This window comes from Chamaea fasciata, unplaced genomic scaffold (genome assembly GCF_029207755.1).
Source record: "Chamaea fasciata isolate MVZ Bird 193981 ecotype frontalis unplaced genomic scaffold, bChaFas1.0.hap1 SCAF_2, whole genome shotgun sequence".
Taxonomy (NCBI): domain Eukaryota; kingdom Metazoa; phylum Chordata; class Aves; order Passeriformes; family Sylviidae; genus Chamaea; species Chamaea fasciata.
Genome location: NW_027094087.1, coordinates 56,807,573 through 56,829,784, shown reverse-complemented (window position 1 = coordinate 56,829,784; position 22,212 = coordinate 56,807,573). Strand labels below are relative to the sequence as shown.

At 45.9% G+C, this 22,212-nt stretch overlaps 1 protein-coding gene across 2 annotated transcripts; it reads left to right on the top strand.

Annotated features, from left to right (window-relative positions):
* Window positions 1–5,222: 5,222 nt before the first annotated feature.
* Window positions 5,223–19,960, top strand: CNMD (chondromodulin). 2 transcript variants are annotated; one of them, XM_066177453.1, is made up of 8 exons: window positions 5,223–5,324; window positions 5,566–5,700; window positions 8,133–8,273; window positions 11,337–11,450; window positions 14,084–14,237; window positions 15,407–15,609; window positions 17,961–18,145; window positions 19,867–19,960. In XM_066177453.1, coding segments are annotated over exons 1-8 (1,005 nt in total). In that variant the 5' UTR covers window positions 5,223–5,252; the 3' UTR covers window positions 19,868–19,960. The 2 variants fall into 2 exon arrangements, with proteins under 2 accessions (XP_066033550.1, XP_066033549.1); XM_066177452.1 differs by having other exon boundaries at window positions 17,961–19,949.
* The last annotated feature ends 2,252 nt before the right edge of the window (window positions 19,961–22,212 follow it).

The following is a 22,212-nucleotide window of genomic DNA, read 5'->3' as shown; positions in this document are numbered from 1 at the left end:
TCGTTAAAGGTAGGAATGAAAGCATGTAATGACAGCTAGTTATTTAATTTTATTTCGGTAATTCAAGGAAAACAGAAGGCACAGTCACTAGCTAAATTAAGAAGAATAAGATGAAGACATATGGATAGATGGGAGCCAGGCCTGAGGAAAAACAAATCAGCCTTTAGTGTCCTGGGGTGAGGAAGAGCAAACTGTGACGGGCCATATGTCCTCACCCGACCACAGGAGAGAAGAGAGAGGATCAGGTTGAGCAGCATCCTGCACCCAACACACTTAAGGCCATCCTGGGGTCAGCTCAGCTGCACTGGGATGTCCTGCTGGGGATGTGTCCCAAGCAGGGCAAACAGGGATGCTCATCTTCTCCAGAGAGTAGCATTAGAGCGTGGACTTTGCAGGGCTTTCCAGGGAGAATTTCAGAGTCTACCAGCAAAAGCAATGGTTTTGGTGTTTGAAATTTTGGGAGTTGCTGGTCAGAGAAGGGAGGACTGTGTCAGTGGGGGAGGAGAGGAGGAAAAGTGAGCATCCCTGGAGCAGCAGTGTCCAGGGACACCACAGAGATGAGAGCCATGGTGATGACAAACATACATGGGTTTTCATCCTTTGGCCTCACTGCCAGCAAGAATCTTTAGAGTTTATCAAAATTCTTAGGCTGTCACAAGTTAAATAACTGGTTTTAGGAGCAGATGAGCTGTGGGGGTGGCTTCTGTGAGAAGCTGCCAGAAGCTTCCCCAGAGTCCAACAGAGCCAATGTCAGCCAGCTCCAAGACAGATGTGCTGCTGGCCTTGTCTGAGCCCGTCAGGGACAGCAGTAGCACCTCTGGGGTAACAGAGTTAAGAAAGGGAAGGAAAAGCTGGCAAAACAGCAAATGGAGACAGGAGTGAGAATTTGTGACAGAAACAGCCTTGCAGACACGAAGGTCAATGGAGGAGTGAGAGGGAGTGCTCCAGGAGCAGATGGAGGCCAAAAGGAGGCTATGACCATGTGGGAAGCCCACGCTGGAGCAGATTTGCTGGTAGCACTTGTGACCCCACAGGCGACCCAGCCTGTTCCTGAAGAACTGCACCCCATTAAGAGGCCCAAGCTGGAGCAGTTTGTGCACAAGTGCAGCCATGGGAAGATATCACACTGGAGAAGCCCATGGAGGACTGTCTCCTGTAGAACGGACCCCACACTGGAGCAGGGGCAGAGTCTGAGGAGTCCTTTCCCTGAGGAGGAAGGAGCAGCAGAGACTACAGAGACAATGTGATGAACTGACTGCAGACCCCCTTACCTGTCCCCCTGTGCCAGCTGTGGGAGAGAAGGGAGAGAAAATCAGGAAGTAAGGTTGAGCCTGGAAAGAAGGATGGGGTGAAATGTTTTTAGGATTTGGTTTAATTTCTCATCATCCTACTTTGATTTGATTGGTACTATATGAAACTAATCTTACCCTGTCCTTATCTTGACCCAGGAGCCTTTTGTTATATTTTCTCTCCGCTGTCCAGCCAAGGAGAGGAGTGAAGGAGCTTTGGCAGGCACCTGGCATTCAGCCAGCATCAGCCTACCACAACACCAAAGCCAAAATTTTCTTTTTCTGCAGGACTTTTTTCCCCCAAGGACTTTGGTTGTTACTGAAGAGACATCAAGTATGTGGAACCTGAATTGGCACCATGTTATGGTGGCGTAAAGCCACAGAAAAGCAGAGCAGTGGATCAGGTGCCCAGCCTCAGTAACCCTCACAAATTTCCATTCAGGCCATAATGGAGCTCAAACAACTATTTGGACCACTTAGAAAATGAAGATGAAATGCATAAGGCACCACAAGGGACTTTCAGAAAGGCACACAGCATGACCAAATCCTTCTCATTTTTAATATTTCTATTTCTTCTTCTCAACTTTTTCTTTAAACTTGAAAATAATGAGAAAATGTGCTTCCTTGAGACAAGCCAGTACTATCAGCTAAACAGCCTCACATTCATCGTAGCACTCCAAGTGCTCTGGAATGCTTTTCAGCCCAGAGGATAATAGTATTAGACGACCAGAAAGGCTGTCCTGTAAAAGACTGTTATTATGATTTCCAGTCTCAGAAGTTGGCTTAATCCAGCTGAGCACACACATGTTATTTAGAGAGGAGACTGAGCTCAGACACTGCTATCACCGTCATCTTTATTGCAAATGAAAGGTTCAGCCAGTGAAAGGCAAGTCACGTTTTTTTTTTTGTCCTAAGCCCTGCAAACAGTGGCTGTTGCAATCGTCTTTGCACTCTGCAGCGAGAGTCTGGAGCTGCTGAATGCGGAGCTGTTTGCACAGATTTGCATCTGTCTAAAAACTCCTGTTTTCTCTCTTGTCACCTAATCAATCAAACGGCAAAAGATGGACTCCCTGCACCCTCCAAGGAAAACAGCTCTGTGCCCACACAAAAGGCAAAGCATGAGCATAGGGGTTAACTAGAGGTGGTAAGATGTGAACCCTGTAACAGCAGCATTTTTTTTCACAGCTTGAAATTTCATGCTGCTCTTCCTCTGTCTGTGGAACAAAAGGAGAAGAGGCAGTGATGCTCTGACTTGGGAAAAAAATAAATCTGGGATTGTTCCCTGCATGAGAAAATGTGTTTGGAGGATTACTTGGGGAATTTGCACCTTGACTTGAGGAGGAAATGCTGCACAGCTTCTCTCCCAGGGTTTTTTTAGGCAGAACAGCTCACTCGCAAAGGACTGGTTCTCCCCACCATGCCTCCCCAGGCAAGCAGGACCCATCTCACACTGCAGCCTGCCAAGGACCAGAAGGCAGGCACCAATCCCTGCAGGTCAGCTTGCAGCTGGCACCGCTGCTTGGAATTGCTCGAATCTGCCCATGCCCAAACCTGCCAGGGCCACTGCTGCCCCATTGGTGGGGTGGGGGTGAGCCTTCTGACCCTATCCTTTCTGCTCCAGGGGGATATTGCATTTCACCGCACAGCACTGGAGTGAAGGCCCCTCCAGAATTCCACCTATTCATTCTTGCACTAGTAGTGTCTTTGCTAACAGTCCTTGTCAGGGCAGCCTCAGCCACACTTTTGTAAGACAAAACAGCTCAGCCTCCCTCTGTCCTTCCAGTCACCTCCCAAGAAACGAGCCACTGTGCACTCAGATTCATGCCAGGATGGGAGGGACAGCAGCTTCCTCTCCTTAGTCTCAGGGAAGCAGCTCGAACAAGCTGAACCCCAGTGAGCAGCAGCTCTTCCTGGGCAAGCACTCCTTCCCTGGCACATTTTCCCATAGGAGACAAGAACAGGGGCCTTAAAATAAATCTGTCTTTTTAAAGCAGTGATGCTAAATGAAGGTTTGAGATCAAAGGCTGGGATTCTCACATTTTGCCAAGATAGACATATCCATTCACGAGATTTTTGGTGTAACAAAATACTTGCTAATGAAGAGGATCATAATCTTATTATTAGCCTGAACTACCACAGTATGTCATTCAAGAGTGGGTTGGAATATGTCCTAGTTTAGGAAGTTGCACAGTGGGCTTTGCTTTTGATTTAATGAGCTGTGATTGTGTTTATTTTCAGCAGCAACTATGCCGGTTAAATTTTGGTTGAAGGTCTGATTGTTAACGACAGTATGAATTTATGTTGAAGGGGAGGAAAATGGGAATCATATGTCTCTGGGATTCAGTTCCCAAGCAGGCAAACACAAGGTGGTCAGGAGAGCCTGAGCTTTCTCTGCTTTTGCAATGCTTGATGATGGGTTTTCAACTACTGGCTAAGTCAGTTAAGGGGATTCAGACATGAAATAACAAAGATTTGTGCTGTTATGGAGCAGGGCACAGAGGAGAGTCAGGTGTAGGCAATCAACAGTGGGGACCAGACTTTCCTTTTGTGGGATGAGTCATAGTGGGAGAAGGTCATCAGCTGGCTTCCGCTATCCAGATCCCAGAAATTCTGCAATGGGGGGGACATGTCAGTAGTGTGCAACAACTGAACAACCTGCCAGATGAGCACAATGGAGAAGAAAGGGGAAGAGAAATATAAATAGAGACACATATTTTGAAAAAAAATATTGCTGCAGCAGAGCTAGTTAGTGTAGGCCCTGCCCTGGAATGAGATGGCGCTCCACGTGGAGGGGTCTCCCCAGATGAACCCTCCCTCACTGCTGCCTATCTGGGTAACTGGAGCTGGGCCCCTGAGCAAGAAGGGCAGTGCAGGATGGGTCACAACACAGACCCACCCTCCAACACACTCCTTTTGCAGCTGGTGTTTGTGTCTCCGTTTCAAGCCTTACCAAGGATGCTGTGCTTTGTGTGTGACACCATCAGCCCCAAAGGGGTTCAACACAATTTCTTTTCAAGCATCAAAGCGTGCACACACAGACACATGCATGTGCATGTATGTGCAGGCAGGACATCCATAAGAGGTGTGAAGGAAACACAGATGTGGACAGACACACGGATAGACACACATAGCCCATTGTAGCCTTCAAAGCTTGCCATGCACAATATTAGAATGAGCCAACAGATGCAGATGAATATTCCTTCCACCCAAAATTTATGATCCCACCATACCTCAGATACTCAAAAAAAAAAAAAAAAAAAAGCCCAGCTGAGCATGGTGACAGGAAAGATAAGAAACCCTAGGGATGCATTTACTTCAGATATAAAGGTGCAAGGTATCCTTATTTAATGAAAAGATTAAACTACCCCCTCACTTTGCCCCCAGTTAGCCTGCAGCAGGCCTGGGCTCGCTGCTCCCTTTCCTAGGTTGTGCCCAGCCTGGACACGGGGCTCAGCTGGAGGCTCTTGGCTTGTGCCACCCAGCGAGGTGTATTGCAGAGCAGTCACCGACCGGCAGCTTGGCAGCTCCAGCGCCTGTGAATTCCTGTGGCAAGTGTAAAAAATCAGTTAACACGTTGTTCTATTTTAAAAGCTGGGGGTTTTTTGGTTTTGGTGGGTTTTTTTGGTTGTTGTTTTTTTTTTTTTAATGACGGCCGTCTGTCTGACGGGGCACCCCTCCTCTCCGCCACGGCGTGCGGGGGGTGCGTGTCCCCTACACCCCCGGCCCCCTGCTCGGAAGCTGGAGACGAGACTCGGGGGTCTGTTGGAGGGGAGGGCGATGGGGCAGGAGGGCACAGCCCCGGGGAGCTCCGCCGGTGCCGGGCAGCTCAAGGGGCTCATTGTGCCCGGGACTGGGCGGTGCTGCCCTCCCCGCGGGCCGGGGCCGGGAGCGGGGCGGGCCGGGGCGGTGCAGCCCCGCCGGGGCCGGGGCCGAGCCCGGGCAGGTCTCCCTCCCGCGGCAGCCATGGCAGAGGGCTCCGAGAAGGTGCCCATCGCCCGAGGGGGGCCCGACGATGTGGAGCTGTGCCTGCCCCCCGTGAGTGCTGCCGGCAGGCACCGGGCGGGACAGGGTGGGATCGGGACAAAGCGTGTGGGGCATGAGTTGGGATGGAACGGGACCGAGCGGGTCGGGACTGGACGGGACGGTTTGGGACGGCAGGGAACGGGTGGGGTCGGGACAGGTCGCGATGTAACGGGAGAGATCGGGACAAAACGGGTCAGGTCGGTCGGGTCCCGGGGCGGGGGTCCCTGCCCGCTCCCACCCGCACTCTCCACAGGCGTACGCGGCGGCCGCGCCCCCCGGGCCGGGGCGGCTGCTGAAGGCCGGGGCCGCGGTGCTGATCGCCGGGGCCCTCCTGCTGCTGGCCGGGGCCATCGGCGCCTTCTACTTCTGGAAAGCCACGGAGCGGCAGGTGAGCGCGGCGGGCCGGGCCCCGCAGCTCGTCCGCGCCCGGGGGCGGGTGGGAGGAGAGCTCTCGCACGTACGGAGAGGCACGGCTGGAAGCGCTTCTTGCGAGGTCTATAAAGAGGTCTTTAAGCAGACCTGTAGGTTTCTTTCCATGCTTTCAAAACTCCCTAACACCTAAAAACCCAAACCCATAATCACTGTCTTTGGTGGCTGTGTGGATGGAGCTTCCTGGAAGCACATTTGTTAGCGAACACGAAACACATCTTTGAGAGCACAGACTCTACATTGATTTCTGCTCACAAATCCTCAGTGAACTCAAACCCCAACAAGTCCCCAGGGATTCACATCCTGGGCAAACTCCAGCTCTCAGGACAAAAAAAGCTTTGAAATGTGTAAATTCTTTTTTCATACCATCTGCATTCTCGGTCCAGATTCTACCTGGACCCTCAAGTATGTAATGATATTATTAACCCATTAACAGGCACCATCAGTTCTGGTGCTTTGTATGACTGTGCATACACTTAGGTTTGCAGCTGTGGAGCAATTTTTAAAGTTAGGTTTTATTATTTACAGTTTCTGGGGTAGATGAGAAACACTTTATCCAAAGAATGAAACTGAGAAGCTGGTGATCAGTTAAAGACCCAAACTTCAGAGCATTTGAGCATGTTTACAGATTAACTTTCCTTATGTTTACACAGAATTTGTGTTTAAAACGTATTTGAAACATGACGGTACACACATGGATGTAATTTTCTCCATAAATTGAATTGGTGCCCTTGAATTTACTTTGGAAGAAGTTTTGTACTGCCTCCAGCCACGCACCAGCCCTCATCAAGGAGAGCCTTGTGTGAATTCCAGCAGCCAGAGTAAAGGTGGCCCTGTGAGATACACCTCTACACGCAGGGGTAATTCGGATAATCAGAAAGAAAAGTACAAGGTTTTACAGCAAAATGACAGGACACATTGCTGACCTCCAAGATGTGCTGCAAGAACCATGTGCTTCTCTAGGCTTTTGAAAAGGGAGAGGGATGCAGATGGTGACATAGGCAGGGGACAGCTCTGGTGCATTTGTGGAGTACAGGACAATGCTTCCCTTTTTAATGCTCCTGTCATCTAAATTCAGACACACAAAATATGTCACATTCACAGTTTTCATTAAGCTTCAAAGTTGATCTCTAGGTGAGGACACTGGGAAAGCTGAGAGTTACTTTTCCAAGCTGCCTTCAAACTCAGAAAGCTGCACTTGACTTGCAAATGTTTAGGAAGCAACTGCAAAGATTACATCCAGAGTCATTAATTAAAAAAACAAAAAAAAAAACAAAAAAAAAAAACCAAAAAAAAAAAACCCCCAAAAAAACCCCCAAAAAACCTAAGGCAATTTTAAAATTCTTTGGTTTATTTTATATCTTTAAATTCTTCCCTAACTGACAAGGGTATCAAAGTCTCAACTCTAGCTCAGCCCGTATCAGGGGGAGACCACATACACTGGTCTGGTTTTATGGACTACATTCAACAGGAGTCCTAGAAAGCAAAAATATGGGAGTGGCTGTGTATAACTGAGGAACCATAAATCTTTAGCACCTTAGACTTCCCTGAGCGAAGGTGAGAGAAGAAGAAATTTGTCTCTAGCTGTCAGTGTAAATTTTTCATTAAAATGCTGTAAAGGCTTTTTTAAGACCCAAAATAAACTGCTTGTGCAGCACTTTTAGCAGAGCTGCACAAGAGATTCACAAAACCCCTCTACAGATTGTGGTCCTCCAGCAAATACAAACCCTGCTGTAGCTCTCCTCATTGAAAATAGGATAAGGGCAAATACGCTGACAAGGAAAATACGAGTCTATACAACTTCACATCCAATTTAAACAAAGTTCACATCCATTACAAGCTGGGAAGTATGTTTGTATTCAAGAGGAACCTGTTTTCCTGTGCCTCAGCAGAACATCCTAAGAGATAAATAGGGGTTGGCCTCCTTCAGAGTAGGACACTCACGCCTGCTGTCCTTTGGGAATCATGCCAGCATAACAAGCAATTCCTAAAATGTCCTAGAAGATGTTTTTTAGGTCGGAGTGAACGTGGGTGTGGACTCACCCCACCTTGTTTTTGGAAGGGAGATCTCAGGTTTCTAGTCCTACCTGATGATCAGAGCAGGGACAGCTCTGGGGTCAGAGATGTTTGCTCAGGGCTTTATCCAGACAGGCCTTGAAAACTTCCAAGGACGGAGACTGAACAACCTCTGAGGGCTGGCTGCCCCACTGCCAGCCTGCCCCAGTGCTGAAGTAGTGCAGTGTTGGTTGTTGGAGGGTTATCAGATGCCTGCAGCAGCAAAATTTAGGAGCTAAATAGAGATATGAGCATCAGATTGACCCCATTGCCTGGTGTAGGAGGAAGGCAATAAGTAATTACTGGCATGTGCTACCGCTCTTTTATTGATTCCAGGTGTACAATGTTCACTACACTATGAGCATTAATGGAAAAGTGCAAGATGGATCAATGGAAATAGATGCTGGAAACAACTTAGAGACATTCAAAACAGGAAGCGGGAGTGAAGAGGCTGTTGAAGTCCATGATTTTCAGATTGTAAGTAGTGCCACTCTTGTCCTTCATGTAACACACTCCAGCTCTGGCCTCTTAAGGACACCTTGCTCTGCCCTGCCCTGACTTCTCTGCCCCAGTCAGTCTCAGGTTCCAGCCTCCAACCATCCACACAAACATTTTTGCTCTCCTGGCTTGCTTTCACAGGGAGACAGGCAGTTTCCTCCAATCTAAGTGCTTTTTGCAGATCAGCCATGCCAGGTACCACTCCAGGAAGTGGTGTGGATTAGGCTGCATCAGGTTTGGCTCCATGTAAATACTTTGCATTTCTAAACCACTGAGCAGAACTGTGACGTGTGACCTTGGGGTCTTACTAGAAAAACATTCTGTCAGGCTGTGACACAACTCTTGCATGATCTCATGTGGTTTGAACTGGCAAAAACACCTCCCCCAAACATCCCTGTTTGAGGAGCATAGGGTCGACACAGTAAGCCAAGGAGACACCAAGGAGAGACCACTCCACAGTGCTTACCTGGGGAGCTTCCTTTGCCCTGAGGTCAGGGATGGGAGCTGCTCTCCATGGCTTTGCCTGGGTTCATCTCATGGTAGAGGATGGAGGCATTTAGCTCAGTTTCTGTATCCATGCACCAATGCCAGGTGCTGGCCACTTGGGCTGACAGCAAACATACCTGGGCACCCCAGGAACTTGTGGCTGCTCAGCACAGAGCCTGGACTAAAAGATGCCAAAACTCAGCAGAGATTAGCAGCTCGGATAGAGTGAGTTTCTGAGCTGCCCTGAGCTACTAAGGCACATCTGTGTGATGCTGCAGAAACCCATTTATAGGGCCCAGACCCTGCAGTTAAATGTTCTCAGGTGCAAAACACTCAACTTCAGAGTTAAGCCTTCTGTAAGTCAAAGCAGCCCTAAAATAAAGATGCTGCTGCTAGGAAGCATCTCTGCCTCTGGAGCAGCCACCTCTCCCTTGCTGGATCTAGAAGGGCAAGGAAATCCAGCTCCTTGGCTTTTCAGCAAGAACAAACAAATCCGTGCCAGGAGATGCTGGACCCCAACTTTCCCAGCAGCTGTGGTTCTGCCTTTCTGCAACTCTCATTAGCATCACCATAGCAACATTATTAGCAGCTGAGTAAGAGCATCCACAGCGAGCTCCTCTCATTTGCCCGTGCCATTTCACATCTGTACAAAAGCATCAGTCCACTGGAGAGACGCTGAACTCATTTTGCCTCCACGTGTGTTGTTGGTGAGATACTGCCTGCCACAATCAGGTCAGGAATCAGCTTCTGACACCAACCAGCTGAAGGGACCTCCCAGGGACAGTGCCTGCTTGTAATTACAGAAGGCCAGGGACAACCTCAGGAAAGGGATGATGCCACTTGGCTTTTCAGCCAAGAATGCACACAAAGGAGAGAGCAACTGGAGAGATGTGCTTCTAACAGACTGGTATTTACATTAGCAGTTTTGGATTGACTGGCACTGCTGGAATGACTGCATGGTCAGAGAAGGCTCAGATTTGGCAATATAAGGTATTCCTAGCACACTTGGTACACCACAAAGCCTTATGTCCTAATGCACCCATCCATGCATAGCCATCCCTTCTCACTGCTTTTGGTTGTCATTTTGTTTCGAAGGGAATGCGTGCAGCTACACAGGGCCTGCAGACACACAGGACATGGCTCAGGTGCCCCAGTACCATCCATCTCATGCTGCACTGGATCACAATGTGCTGAGTTGGAAGGAACCCACAAGGATCATCAAGTCCAACTCCTGGCACAGCACCATCCCCAAGAATCAAACCATGTACTGGGAGCATTGTCCAAATGCTTCTTGGTGTCTGCCAGGTTGGTGCTGTGACCACTTCCCTGGGAAGCTTGCTCCAGTGCCCAGTCACCCTCTGGTTCAGAACCTTTTCCTTATATCCAACCTGAACCTCCCCTGACACAACTTCAGGCCATTCCCTGGGGTCCTGTCACTGGGCACCACAGAGATCAGTGCCTGCCCCTCCTCTTCCCCTCACAAGGAAGTTGTAGATTTCTACGAGCTCTCCCCTCAGTCTCCTCCCAGGCTGAACAGACCAAGTGACTTCAGCTGCTCATCAGGCTTCCCCTCAAGGCCCTTCACCATTGTCCTTGCCCTCCTTGGGACACTCCCTGACAGTTCAATGTCTTTCTTACACTATGGCACCCAAAACTCCAAACAAAGGCATCCATGATACCCCTTCAAGGCAGATGAGAGGAGTCATGCTGACACCCACACCCCTTTCTCCTGGCAGCTAGAGGCCAGGCAGAAAACCAGCACAACTTAAAGGGCAGTAGGTAATTACGTTCAAGTGGTTGACTGGAGTTTGTGCAACTACATGAAAAACACAGAAGTTTTGCCATTTACACGGTATCTAAATTTATAATGTAGAAGAGACTTCTTTTATGGATACCCCAAAACCTACAGTAGAAGCATAGAAACCTCAGACAGTGGCAAAATGGTCATGCCTGAGGTTCTGGCACAGGGTTGAAAGGTACATCCCAGCACATGGAGGAGACTGGCTCCTCCTCTTGCTTAAAACTAGACATCTATGGTTTATGCAATTGCATTTCACCCCGGTAGGCCAGACGAAGTCCCACACACAGATTTCTGCACCAAATTGCCCATCACAAACTTCCCTTTGCTGTCATAGTCACTTATTTGTACAAACTGAACCAAGCTGCCCCCACATTTTATAAAACTGTGTCACAAAGGTACCACACCACCAGCTAACACAGTTTCAAGACTGCCTACGTTAGGTGCTAAGCTACAGTTCAAATCATGTCAACTGATTCATTAACAGAGGTACTCCAAGTAGCCTACAGCCTGCATGGAAGCACTTACATTAACACCCCCCCCCCCTTTCAGAACTCAAGCAAAAACTTCTAAACCAATTTGACCAAAATTGTGACGCTAAAATGATGAAGGAAGAGCATTTTATTGCTTCTAGTTTTAAATAAGATTAGCCTTCAGACTGGAAATTCAGTAGCAATTTTAGCAGAGCTGAAGCACTTTCTTGGGGGTGGTGAGGAGCTGGAGGGCTGTGCACAACCCTCTGCCTTCTGCTTTTGCAGGGCATAACTGGGATCCGTTTTGCTGAAGGAGAAAAGTGTTACATCAAAGCTCAGCCAAAAGCTCACATCCCTGAAGTTGATGCTATGGCTAAAGCGAGCCTCTCATCTGAGCTGGTAAGGGGTAGTTTGTTGGTTTCTTTAACTAATCTTTGTATAGAGAGGGCCTAAAGGAGGTACTTAAATACAAATAAAAATGGCATTTGAAAGCCACTCTGACTTGTGGTAGGGTTGTTGAACGTGGGATAGGATAGCTGAGGGTTCACTGGCTGGTTGCAAGGAGTCCCTGAAAGGTAAGACGAACAAGACTGCTGTCAGACATGTCACTGTATCCAGGGCCATCATGAGAGACTGCAGATCAGTGAGCGGGGAAGCCACAGACTGATTTCTACCAGATCCACAGGAGACCTCCGTGACAAGAGCACCTGCCAAAGACCAGGGTGTGCACAAGGCTGAAAGGGAGGGTGTGGAAGAAGCAGCTGCTTTAGTCAATGCAGGGGAGGACTGTGGTTGATCCCAGGAGATTTCTATCAATGCTCTTGAGCAGAAGCATGAACTCCATCACTCTAGTCAGTAAAAGGGAATTGTGGAAAACATGGCAAAAATTAAAATAACTCAGAAGAAATAATTTATTTTAAAAGACATGACTTTGTCTTCTTAGCATAAAACTTAATTTTACACGCTAACTAAATTCCATAGAATTTGCATCACAACCAGCAGGGAAGCTACAGTTCTCACCCAGACACCACCAATCCTCCTCACATTTGTCCAAAAAGCCAATTGCTTTATGTGCTCAAAGCCTGAGTTTCCCAGAGCTCAGACCCCCAAACTCATTGCTCACACAGGAATGGCTGGCTCCAGTGACTTGAGTCCAGCTGAGCCTGGATGCTGCTGGGGGCTCAGTCACTGGCAGGAGAGCACAGGAGATCCGCAGCCCCTTTCCCTGGGTTTGCTCTGCTCCTGGGAGAATAAAAGCAGATACAATTAGCAGGGAGAGAGGCACTGTTAAGGCTGCATCTCCCTGCAATGGTGCTGTGACTACTGAACATCTGCTTTGAAATGAAGAAGGAAAAGATCTCTCCTAGCAAAATCAGAAAGGCTGATAAATGCTACAAAGCCTCCTGAAGCTGGCAGGTGTTTCCCCATGATTGGAAAGAGAACTTGCATGAATTCCAGAGGGAGAGCTCCATCTTTCCTGCCTTGCCTTTTTTAAAAGGTAGCTGGCCTTGACTTAATTAGCACTGTTGCTTGAAGTCAAAGTGTGAAATTTTCATCTTTTTTGTAAAAACAAAGTCACAGACCTGAAAACATTACCGTAAATAATCAAAAGTTATTTCTAGTTCTACCTGATAGACAGTAAAACTATTTCCTTGTCCTGTTTTCTGTGCATCTTCTCCACAGATGCGTGACCTATGTGACTGCTGCAATGAATCGCATGCACCAGGCAGCTGACTTAGTGCTACCACTAAGACATTAACTTTTCCCTGTCGCTCGATTTTCCAGGCCAGATTACTACAGGAATGGCAAAGTAGTATTTATTTTTCTAGGCCAAGTCGTCTCTCTGATATGGAAGTATTTAGGAGAAAGTATGCATATGCTGTTTTCCTACAATGGAAAAACTACCTGCAAAAATTGTTGAGCAAAATGAGTTTTAGAGATACCCAAGTTCTGGCTGCTCACTAGTCAGGATCACTTCAAACAGAAACAAAGGATATTTTTATTTCTGAAACTTAGAGTCGGATATTTCTGATGTTGATAAAAGCTTAAGTGGAAGAATATAAATAAGGAGCAGTAGACAGATTGGATAGCAAACTTAAATGACTTGAGACCTACAAAATAAATCAATAAACACACTAAAGAAACAACAACTCAAGGGAATAAATTGATCTAGTCAGTTATATAACAAGTCTTGATGACTTTTATGAAAGCAATTTAGAATTTTAACTTTGAAATCATGCTGGTTTTCATGATTCAAAAGTTAGTTTTCTTTTAATATTTCACCGTTGCTATAAAATACTTACACATTTTATGTAAAATAATACTTTGAACTAACAACTTTAAAGAATCAATCACTGGCATTTTCCTACATTACTTTGAAGATATGAACCAAAAACCTGCAGGGTACACTTCAAAAAGGCAGGCTCCTTTAACTTGCACTTCAAGCTTTTGGTCAATTGAATTGCTTTTACCAAACAAGACCTTTAATCAGACCGATCACATTGACTTAAAACTGGAAGCTGGAGCAGTTCTCAAGCTATAATCCACTCTAAAACTTTTGAACAAGATTCCACCCCTCACCCTGCCTACAGACATTGTAAAAACAGTTATATATTGGGAGTATATCAAGTGAGAACAGGGCACAAGAAAAGATGAGGGGCTTGGGTTCTGCTCGTATTTCATTGCTGCTCTGCTGAAGGTGGTAGATCTTCAGTTTCTACCACCTGAAATTCTGGTGCTTTGGGCTGAAAGATTTCTTGACACCCAGCCCTCGTGTGGGCCAGAAGCCTTCCAGGTGTGAGATGGGTGAAATCATGGCCCCAGCAAAGCTGACGGTGGCTTTGCCTTCATTTCAGTGGTGGCAGCCTTTTCCCAGGCTTTGGCTCAGCACAATCCGTTCACATTCACGACACAGAAGGATGTTCGGTATTAGTCGCAGCAGTAATTATACAGTTTGGTGCTCAAGAATTAACAGCAAGCAGGCACATGACTGCTCACTGAGCAGCAAAGGATTTATGCTCTTCTATTTGCAGGAAGATGAAATCATGCCTGTGAGATTTGACAAAAACTCCCTTATCTGGGTGGCTGCAGATGAGCCTATCAAGCATAACAGCTTCCTAAGCCCCAAAATTTTAGAGCTTTGCAGGGATCTTCCAATTTTCTGGCTGCGACCAACATATCCCAAAGGTAACATTTCTTTTATTTGAAAAGTATGTTATCCCTCCCTTCATCTAAATGCCTTTCCTGTATCGAGTTTGCTACTGAAACTAGCACATCTGGGAAACCACACTCCTTTCTGCTCTTGCCCACGCCTTCCTGGGCTTGTGCCAAGATTGTGGGTTTGGAGTTTATCCCCTCGATATTTTCCATGCTTGTATTTACTCAGACAATTTGCATAGCACAAGTGGGTGACTTGCTAGGAGATGAAACATTTCCAGAGAGGTCAGCCTTCTTCGAGAGAAGGACAAGACAACAGCTTAAACTAGCCCCTCAAACATGTAGGCAGGTGACAGGCAGGTAGCAGAACCGCTGGCCAGGCATTGGGGGACCAGAGCCTGTCCTGTTTTCTACCTTGCTTCCTCAGAGGAATTCAGTGGAGTGGAAGGAAGATGCTTCAAGCCAGCCAGCTGGTTGATGGTTTATGAGACCCTGGGGGAGTCCTAGCTCTGAACTTGGGGCCCATAGGCAAACTTAGCCAAGGTGTTCAGGAGTCACCAAGATGATGGCAACTCCTCCGGGTAACTTCCAGGCCTAGGAGGAGAGAAGGCTCAAAAATACTTATTCCTCCTTTGTCCAGTTAATATCAGAAGACTTGGGTGGGACAATGTGTGAAAGAAAAACTACCATATTTTAGAGCACCTGTGGATCCAAGCTACCAATATTTTCCACTTTCTTTCATGATCTTGTATATCCCACTGGGCAACAAAAGAGTAGTATCAAAGCTGTCCAGAACCAGATGTCCTTGAGAGCAGGGCACCATCTCACCATAAAAGCATTTTTAAAAAGTCAGATGTATACAGCTGGTCTTGCTAGTGCTGGAAACTCCTGGTGGGTTAGTATCAGTGACTACAGGCTGGGTCAAAAAAACCCCAACAAATCTCACATCTTGCCTCAAGGAGAGGAGGGAGGGGGGAAAGGCAATCAGACTGCTTTGGACTGGCATTGGCTGCAGACACAACATAGGAACGAAAGCAGCTCCCAAGGTGATGCACAGCAAGTTTGCCAAGGCACAATTTTGGCTTTCTCTCTGCCCTCCATCCTCTCCTTTTTTTAATATTTAAAGAAATCATTGAAATATTAGGTAACTACAAGGACACACTCAAGGTAAGATTGTCCTCTGGTGATTATTTCTTCAGATAACCAAAGGAGAGAAATGAAGAGAAACAAGCGCCAATCAGAATCAAACTTTGATGAGGAAGACTTGGAAGCTGCTTCTGAAGAAGTAAACTCCAGGTCCCATACTGTGCAGCTGGCTCAAGAGCTTGGCCACCAGGCTAATGAAACCAGGCAAATGGGCCAAGAAACCGATCAAACATTTAATCCAGACAACCCATACAATGTAAGTATGTGCACTGTAATCTTCTCCCAGAGCCCAGGACTCTGTTGGACAGGTAATGTGGGGCTTGTCTTTTTTTTTTTTTTAATAATCTATACATTCTTTGCTTGTTCAGCTTTTCTAGGAAACAACAGACTGGTAAAACACCTAAGAAGCTCAAAAATGTCTTCCCTCTGTCCTCTTCTCCCAGTTTTCATTAGATTTCAGTCTGAAACAAGCACAAGTGCTTGAGGTCACGAGGTTAAGGCAAGTTGATGCCAAGTGCTTTTTGAGGTTTCCAGATCTATATGGAAACAGCACTGGAGATCTGACAAGGGTAGCAACTTCTAGAAACAAACCAAAGCTGGTCTTGACCAGACAGCTGAGCCCCATCATTTTCTGTGTGAAGAGAGTCCAATAGCTAAGAACATGCTTTGCTCTCAAACAGAAAATAGTACCAGACATGACTGCTACAGGGGAACACAGCAGAAGTGTTTGGGTGCAAAGAGATAAAGGTCCAGCCAAATAAATTTCTTTCTCAGGCTCTTCTCTGTGAGGTTAAGCAACCCTAGACTAGCAAGAACCTGACAGAAAAGAATCTGTTTTGAGACAGCAGCAGTGGGTGGAGGATGACTGTCATAAAACTTGTTCTCACCCTTCAAGAAGCACCAGCTCCCAGAAAGAGCAGAGGAGCCACCCTGCTGTGTCCCAACACCTCTGCCGTGCTGCAGGAACCCTGGCTGTGCAGGAGGCACCTTCCAGTCTGCTGCACCAGCGCCAGACAATTTACACCCATCATTTGGTGCAGCAGGAGTAAGTCATTTTAATACAACACTGTCACAAGATAAATGCCTCCTGCTTTGGAAGTAAGTCCCAGCTTTGACTTGACATTTATGCAACAGCAGGAGATCATTATACTGTGACAGCATTCTGCCGAGTTGACATCCCTTAATTAAACTTAAATTAATCACTCCAAGTAAAGTGGATCTAAATCGACTCTCTCACGAGGTCAGTAAAACAGCAGTGGCACTGGAATGTAGCTTCTCCTCACAGCTACTAATGTGACCATCTCCATGAGGTCTGAGCTGCCCTGCCTCTGGAGGCAGAACAACTGCCACAGGTCTGCTCTTCCAGCCAGAGGGCAGCCAGGCCAAAGGGAGAACAACCAGACAGATGCAGCCATCAGACTTCCCTCAGCTGCAGGGCAGGATTCGCCTTCACCAGCAGCTCCTGCACCAATGCCTATCACCAGGCTTTCTCAGAGACCGAGTCATTAGGCTGACAAGGACCATTAATTATGCTCTAGGCCTTTTCTGAAGGATGAAATTAATCCTCCCTAGAGCTATTTCTCTTCACTCATTTTAAGTGGAGTCTGGGCAATGAGCTCAGGTGGAGTTCATGGTGCAGGTATCTGAAAGTCAAGGATGATGAATCCTGACCAAGAAAATATCTTCCCTGCTCTCAGGACTGGGAAGGAGTTGCTGGAGTTCTACAAACACCCAGCTGTCACTGGTGTCCTGTACAAGCCCAGACAAGGGGTGGCACCTTTCTATGTCACTTTCTTAGTTGTGCTGCTACTTTTTGAAGATGAATGAAGAACGCCCAGGTAAAAAAGCTGACTGTTAACTTCAGCACTTGTGCATTACTGCTGCTTTTCCTGAAATAACACCAGTGGGCAAAGAACAACCCCAGTTTCCAAAAGCAGAATATCCGGTTACCTTTTTTCCCGCAGAAATGAGGAAAGGAATTTTGAAGGGTAAAGAGTTTTTTAGGTATTTTGTGCATGCTTCACTCCATTTAACTCCTTACTGTCAGCTACAGAACAGGCAGAATTCTCACTGTCCACAATGCACCTAAGTGTGGTGGGGTGAGAGGGAAGTTACCAGACTGAGAGACAAGAGCCAAATCCTCAGAAAACTGCAGGGGACCAGAGGAATAGTTTCCTAAAAACACTGTAAAAAGCACTAAAATACAGGAACTAAAATTAATCATAAAAACTATATCATATATTTCAGGAATTTTCACCTACATGAAAGATTCAGGTAACTATCTTGAAATCCTTTCCATCGCTAGTATTTAAAGTTTGGGAGGGACTTACTGTTGCTGGAGTTTTTGCAAGAATAAAAATAATAAAGTTAGAGCTGCCTCTTGTTCTTTCCACTTTACAAGGATGATTGCACCAATTCTACGCTTCTGCCAAAGAGAGCAAGACGAAAAAATAATAAAGCAAGATGTGTGGGTCACTTAGTGGGAGTTTTGTCAACTTCCACAGGCCCAAGGTTTTACTCTTTGTGGGGTTAACAGGAGCATGGATGTTTTCTGCTATTCCGTGAGGATGAGATCACCGGGATGACATTTAACATTTTACATTCCAGCAGCTGGAAGGTGAAGGGATGGCTTTTGACCCCATGCTGGATCACCTGGGCGTGTGCTGCATTGAGTGCCGGCGAAGTTACACGCAGTGCCAGCGGATCTGCGAGCCCCTCCTGGGCTACCACCCCTGGCCTTACAACTACCAGGGCTGCCGCACCGCCTGCCGCATCATCATGCCCTGCAGCTGGTGGGTTGCTCGTATCATGGGCGTTGTGTGAGAAAATCCCTTCACCAAAAAAAAAACCCAATCCAAAACTGGAGCCTTGACAAAATCAGCAGGAATACAATGAACTGGTAAAAGGCTAAAACCAAAGCAGCGGTACTGATCCTGCCTTACAAAATCAGAGCTTGTTTTTCTGAACCAAAAGCAAGGTCAAATATTCCAACCGCAAATTAAAATCTCAAGTTAATTTTCCATTAGATTTACAAGAGGCAAGGGTACACTAGCACTTGCTGAATTAAAAAACTGAGACATCCCAAAAAAAGACAGTATTAAACTTTGCTCACAATTGGTTTAGCAGTCCAGAAGCTTGCCCATACACTGAGATTCAGCCTTTCAAAACAAACTCCTCTCTTTCCAAGCTATATGTGAAAATTTACGTCCAATTAAGCAACTAGCTCAACTTGAACACTTGGGAGTGCCTTTAATCCATGTAGCTTACTTAAATAAATCACAAGTTAAGTTGCTCCCTGTTGCTATTCAGAGTTGCCAGGTCATTATGAATGGTTATAAACCAATTACAGCATACCTTTCCCACAAAGCTGCTCCAGGGGACACGGGAAAGCACACATTGTGTTAAATCGGAAACAAACAGCAGGAGAAGGGGCTGTGGAAGGGAATGTGCGTGGCCGCAGAATCAAAACCCTTCGCACATCCCAACATCAAAGTCCCAGCACCAAGAATCCTGTATCCATGATACCGCTGTAGTGTCTAACAAGTATCTGCTATCCAGCTACTACAGCAAAAGTGTTTACATGCAGTTGCAGACCAAGGAGTCTCAAGACCCTTCAGAATCTACAACAGCCACTGTTATTTATAAACCCTTGAACTAGACACTTTTGACACAAGATTACAACCCCTTTATTTCACATGGGTAGCAGCCATTCACACCAGTTCCTTTAGCTTTGCTGAAGCTCACATCCCTTCTCCACAAGAGAAACTGTTTACCAGAAGGGAGGAGGAAAAAAAGAGAAAGCCTTTTTTTTTCTCTCTCTCTCCTTTCTCACCTCACCCTTTTTGCTGAGGCAAACTCTGCAATTATTTGGATTGATTCCATTACACATTAAATCTCTAAGGAAGGTACTAAGCTGAAACACTCTCAAAGGTGGAACAACTCAGTATTTCTAGCCTAGAAATTGTGGTATTACAGCGCCTTTATCCATACTATGCATCTTGAACCCTACCACCGAGTTTATGGAGCCATCTACATCGTCTTTATTAACAAAATGGTTCAATTTTTCTTAAAGTTTGCTTTCTGGAGCATTCATTTTTGTGACTAAACAGCTCTTGAGATGTTGCAAGCCCAGTAATGTTATTAACACTGCGTGACACACAGAAAAGAGGAATTAATTTGACATAATCGTGGCTTAAAGAAAATAAAGACAACCTCATGTGGAATGCTAAACTGCATATCTAAAAAGCAAAGTGTTAAATGAGAATGAGAATAGAATTCACTATTTTGTTCTGTTGTAGCTTTTTAGTATAAACTTCACCTTCCCTTAATCTGAAGGACAGACTTGCTTTGAAATATTTAAATTATAAACTTCTTAAAGTGGGATTTCAAGGCCTGTTAAATTTGAGTTTCTGCTTTTTAAACTGAAAATGACCTTGATCATTATGTTGTTTTAGAAGTACGTCTATCATATGCTTAGAAAAGTCAGTTCTCCTTTTTTTTTTTTTTACTGCAGATTAAACAAACACATTAAAAAACCCCAGTTGCTTTCTGTGCTTTTTTCAATGTAGAAGGTGTAACAATTCTTTCACATACTCGTTCAAGAACTGTCGGAAGAGGAAAAGAAGGGCAGCAGCAAGTGAAGCAAAGAGAGAGAAATGTCACTGTGTCTATGTCTGAACGAGACTTTTGCATCTTGAGGCAACCTGTCATCTGCTTCTCTGTGTCCAATAAAACAAACAGCCTCCTTCTGAAGACACAAAAACAACTTTCTTGTAGGTGATTTCCACATTGACATATACTTAACAACATGAATTCTCCTCAACAAAAGCTTGTAATCGTTTGCTTTCGACAGGCAGTCACAAAGCATGTAAGAAGTAAAAAAAGCATCCTGCTCATGGATGTAGAGCTGTCACATATGGCATATTTCAAGAACACAACTGTACACACCATGCTACAAAAACCCCAGTGACCATAATGTTTATCTATTTCCAAAAGATGGGCAACAAAATGTCTTCTCCAACTCAAGCTTCAAGCAAGGAAATTCCTATTTACCTTCATACCGGGTTCAAAGAGAGGAAAGTAAAGATCTAAAAGATCTCATGCTGCAGCAAGGTTGGAAAAAAACCCTGTGTAACATCTGATTTTGAAGGAAAAGTTGTGAGGCAACACAGGGACAGCAGTAAAACCAAAAAGCCAACTGTGTGAAAAGATGATGTGATACTCCTTGCAGTTGTGGCTCAGACTCCAGCTCCAATCATCCAGAGTGATCCTTTCACTACTGTATTTACTACCAGTGTTGAAGTTTCTTACTGCTATCACAAATGTAGTACCTTGGCACACGTGAGAGCATTTGGGGAAGTATAGAGCAGGGTGTTCCTTGAATCTGACCCTGAGCCAATCTGACCTGAAAGCTTTTCTTTGGCCAAAGTTTAGGGAAGGAGAAGAGGAATGAGTTTGTCATCAACACTGTCTCCCACCACAGGTGGGTGGCTGGCTGTTTGTCAGCACTGCAGTTCCACTATCCTTAAAACTTAATTTCCCATGTTATTTTACTAGGAGAATTAGAATGGCAGAGCAGATCAGAGTAGAAAAAGGGGATAAATTCAGGCTGGTGAACAAGAGACAGAAAACAGGGAGCAATCCCATATGGTTAAAGAGATTGAAACCCAGCGATGGGAAGGCAGGAGTCTTTTTTTCTAAATCTACAGTTCCCTTTCTCCCCACTTAAAACACATGAACCCTTTGTCCTTTTTCATACAGGAATCACCCTCCACTTGTATCTACACTGAGAAAGCAAAAAAATAAGCTGGGAGGCACGGAAAAGGGGCAATGTGGCTTCTACCTCCCATGGAACACTTCATCCCTACTGCAGCACAAAAAAAATTCCAAGAAAGCTTCAGTGAAGAACAGACTAATCACTTGTTCCATGCAGTGCAGGGGAGGAAAAAAAAAAAAAAAAAGTAGTGAAGCATAAAACTACAGTTGGCAATGATCTGACTGCTGATTGACATGTCTGGGTGGACAGAACCTCTGCTCAGAAAGGGCAAAAGACAGACTGAACCAGGAACACCATCTTCTGCTTCTGAGAGGCTCAGCTAGCCTTTTGCAAACACACATTTACAAACTGGGCTTTCACAAGCACGTATACCAAAGATGAGAGAGGCAGCCTTAATCTGCAGCAGGCATCTTCCTCGAGAGCAGGAGCAGAGAGCAATTCCATCTATGGTATTAAATGGGAACCGTTACATCTTGCTGTCCTGTTCCAGTATTTGCATCTGTACAAATCAGAGCACAGAGGTGAAACTGCCTTGGTCTTCCAGACATTTCTATCTACAGATGACCAAAAGGCCTGGGAAAAAAACCCTCAAGGAGTTTGAACACAATTAAAAAACATCATCCACTCTGTCCTTGCACGCAGTTCTCTTCCTCCAGCCAAATCATTATCAGTGCTCCTACATATTCCACTCACCCTCTCCAGTCCCAAAGGAAATTCCCTTTGCACTGTTTTTTTTCAGAGCCTCTATTCAATGCCCAAGCTCCTGCTAGCATTCTCTTGATCTACAGCTTCTGGTGCCATTTTGTGTGTGTGTTTTGACAAGACCAAAATAACACTGTTCACAAAGTTCATGAAGCACCTTCCCACCAGCTTTCTAAGGAAATTTTGCCTACTGATTTAATCCAATCCCCTCCAAACAAAAACCCCAACACTTCTCCCCCCCACACACATTCCCCTCTGCCTATAAGGCAACAAGACCTGCCATTACTGATTAGCCTAAACATGAAGGAGGAACACACACAGGTTATCTGCCTGTGCTCAGAAACATGCTGGAATTGTCCAGACTTGCAAACTTGGTTTACA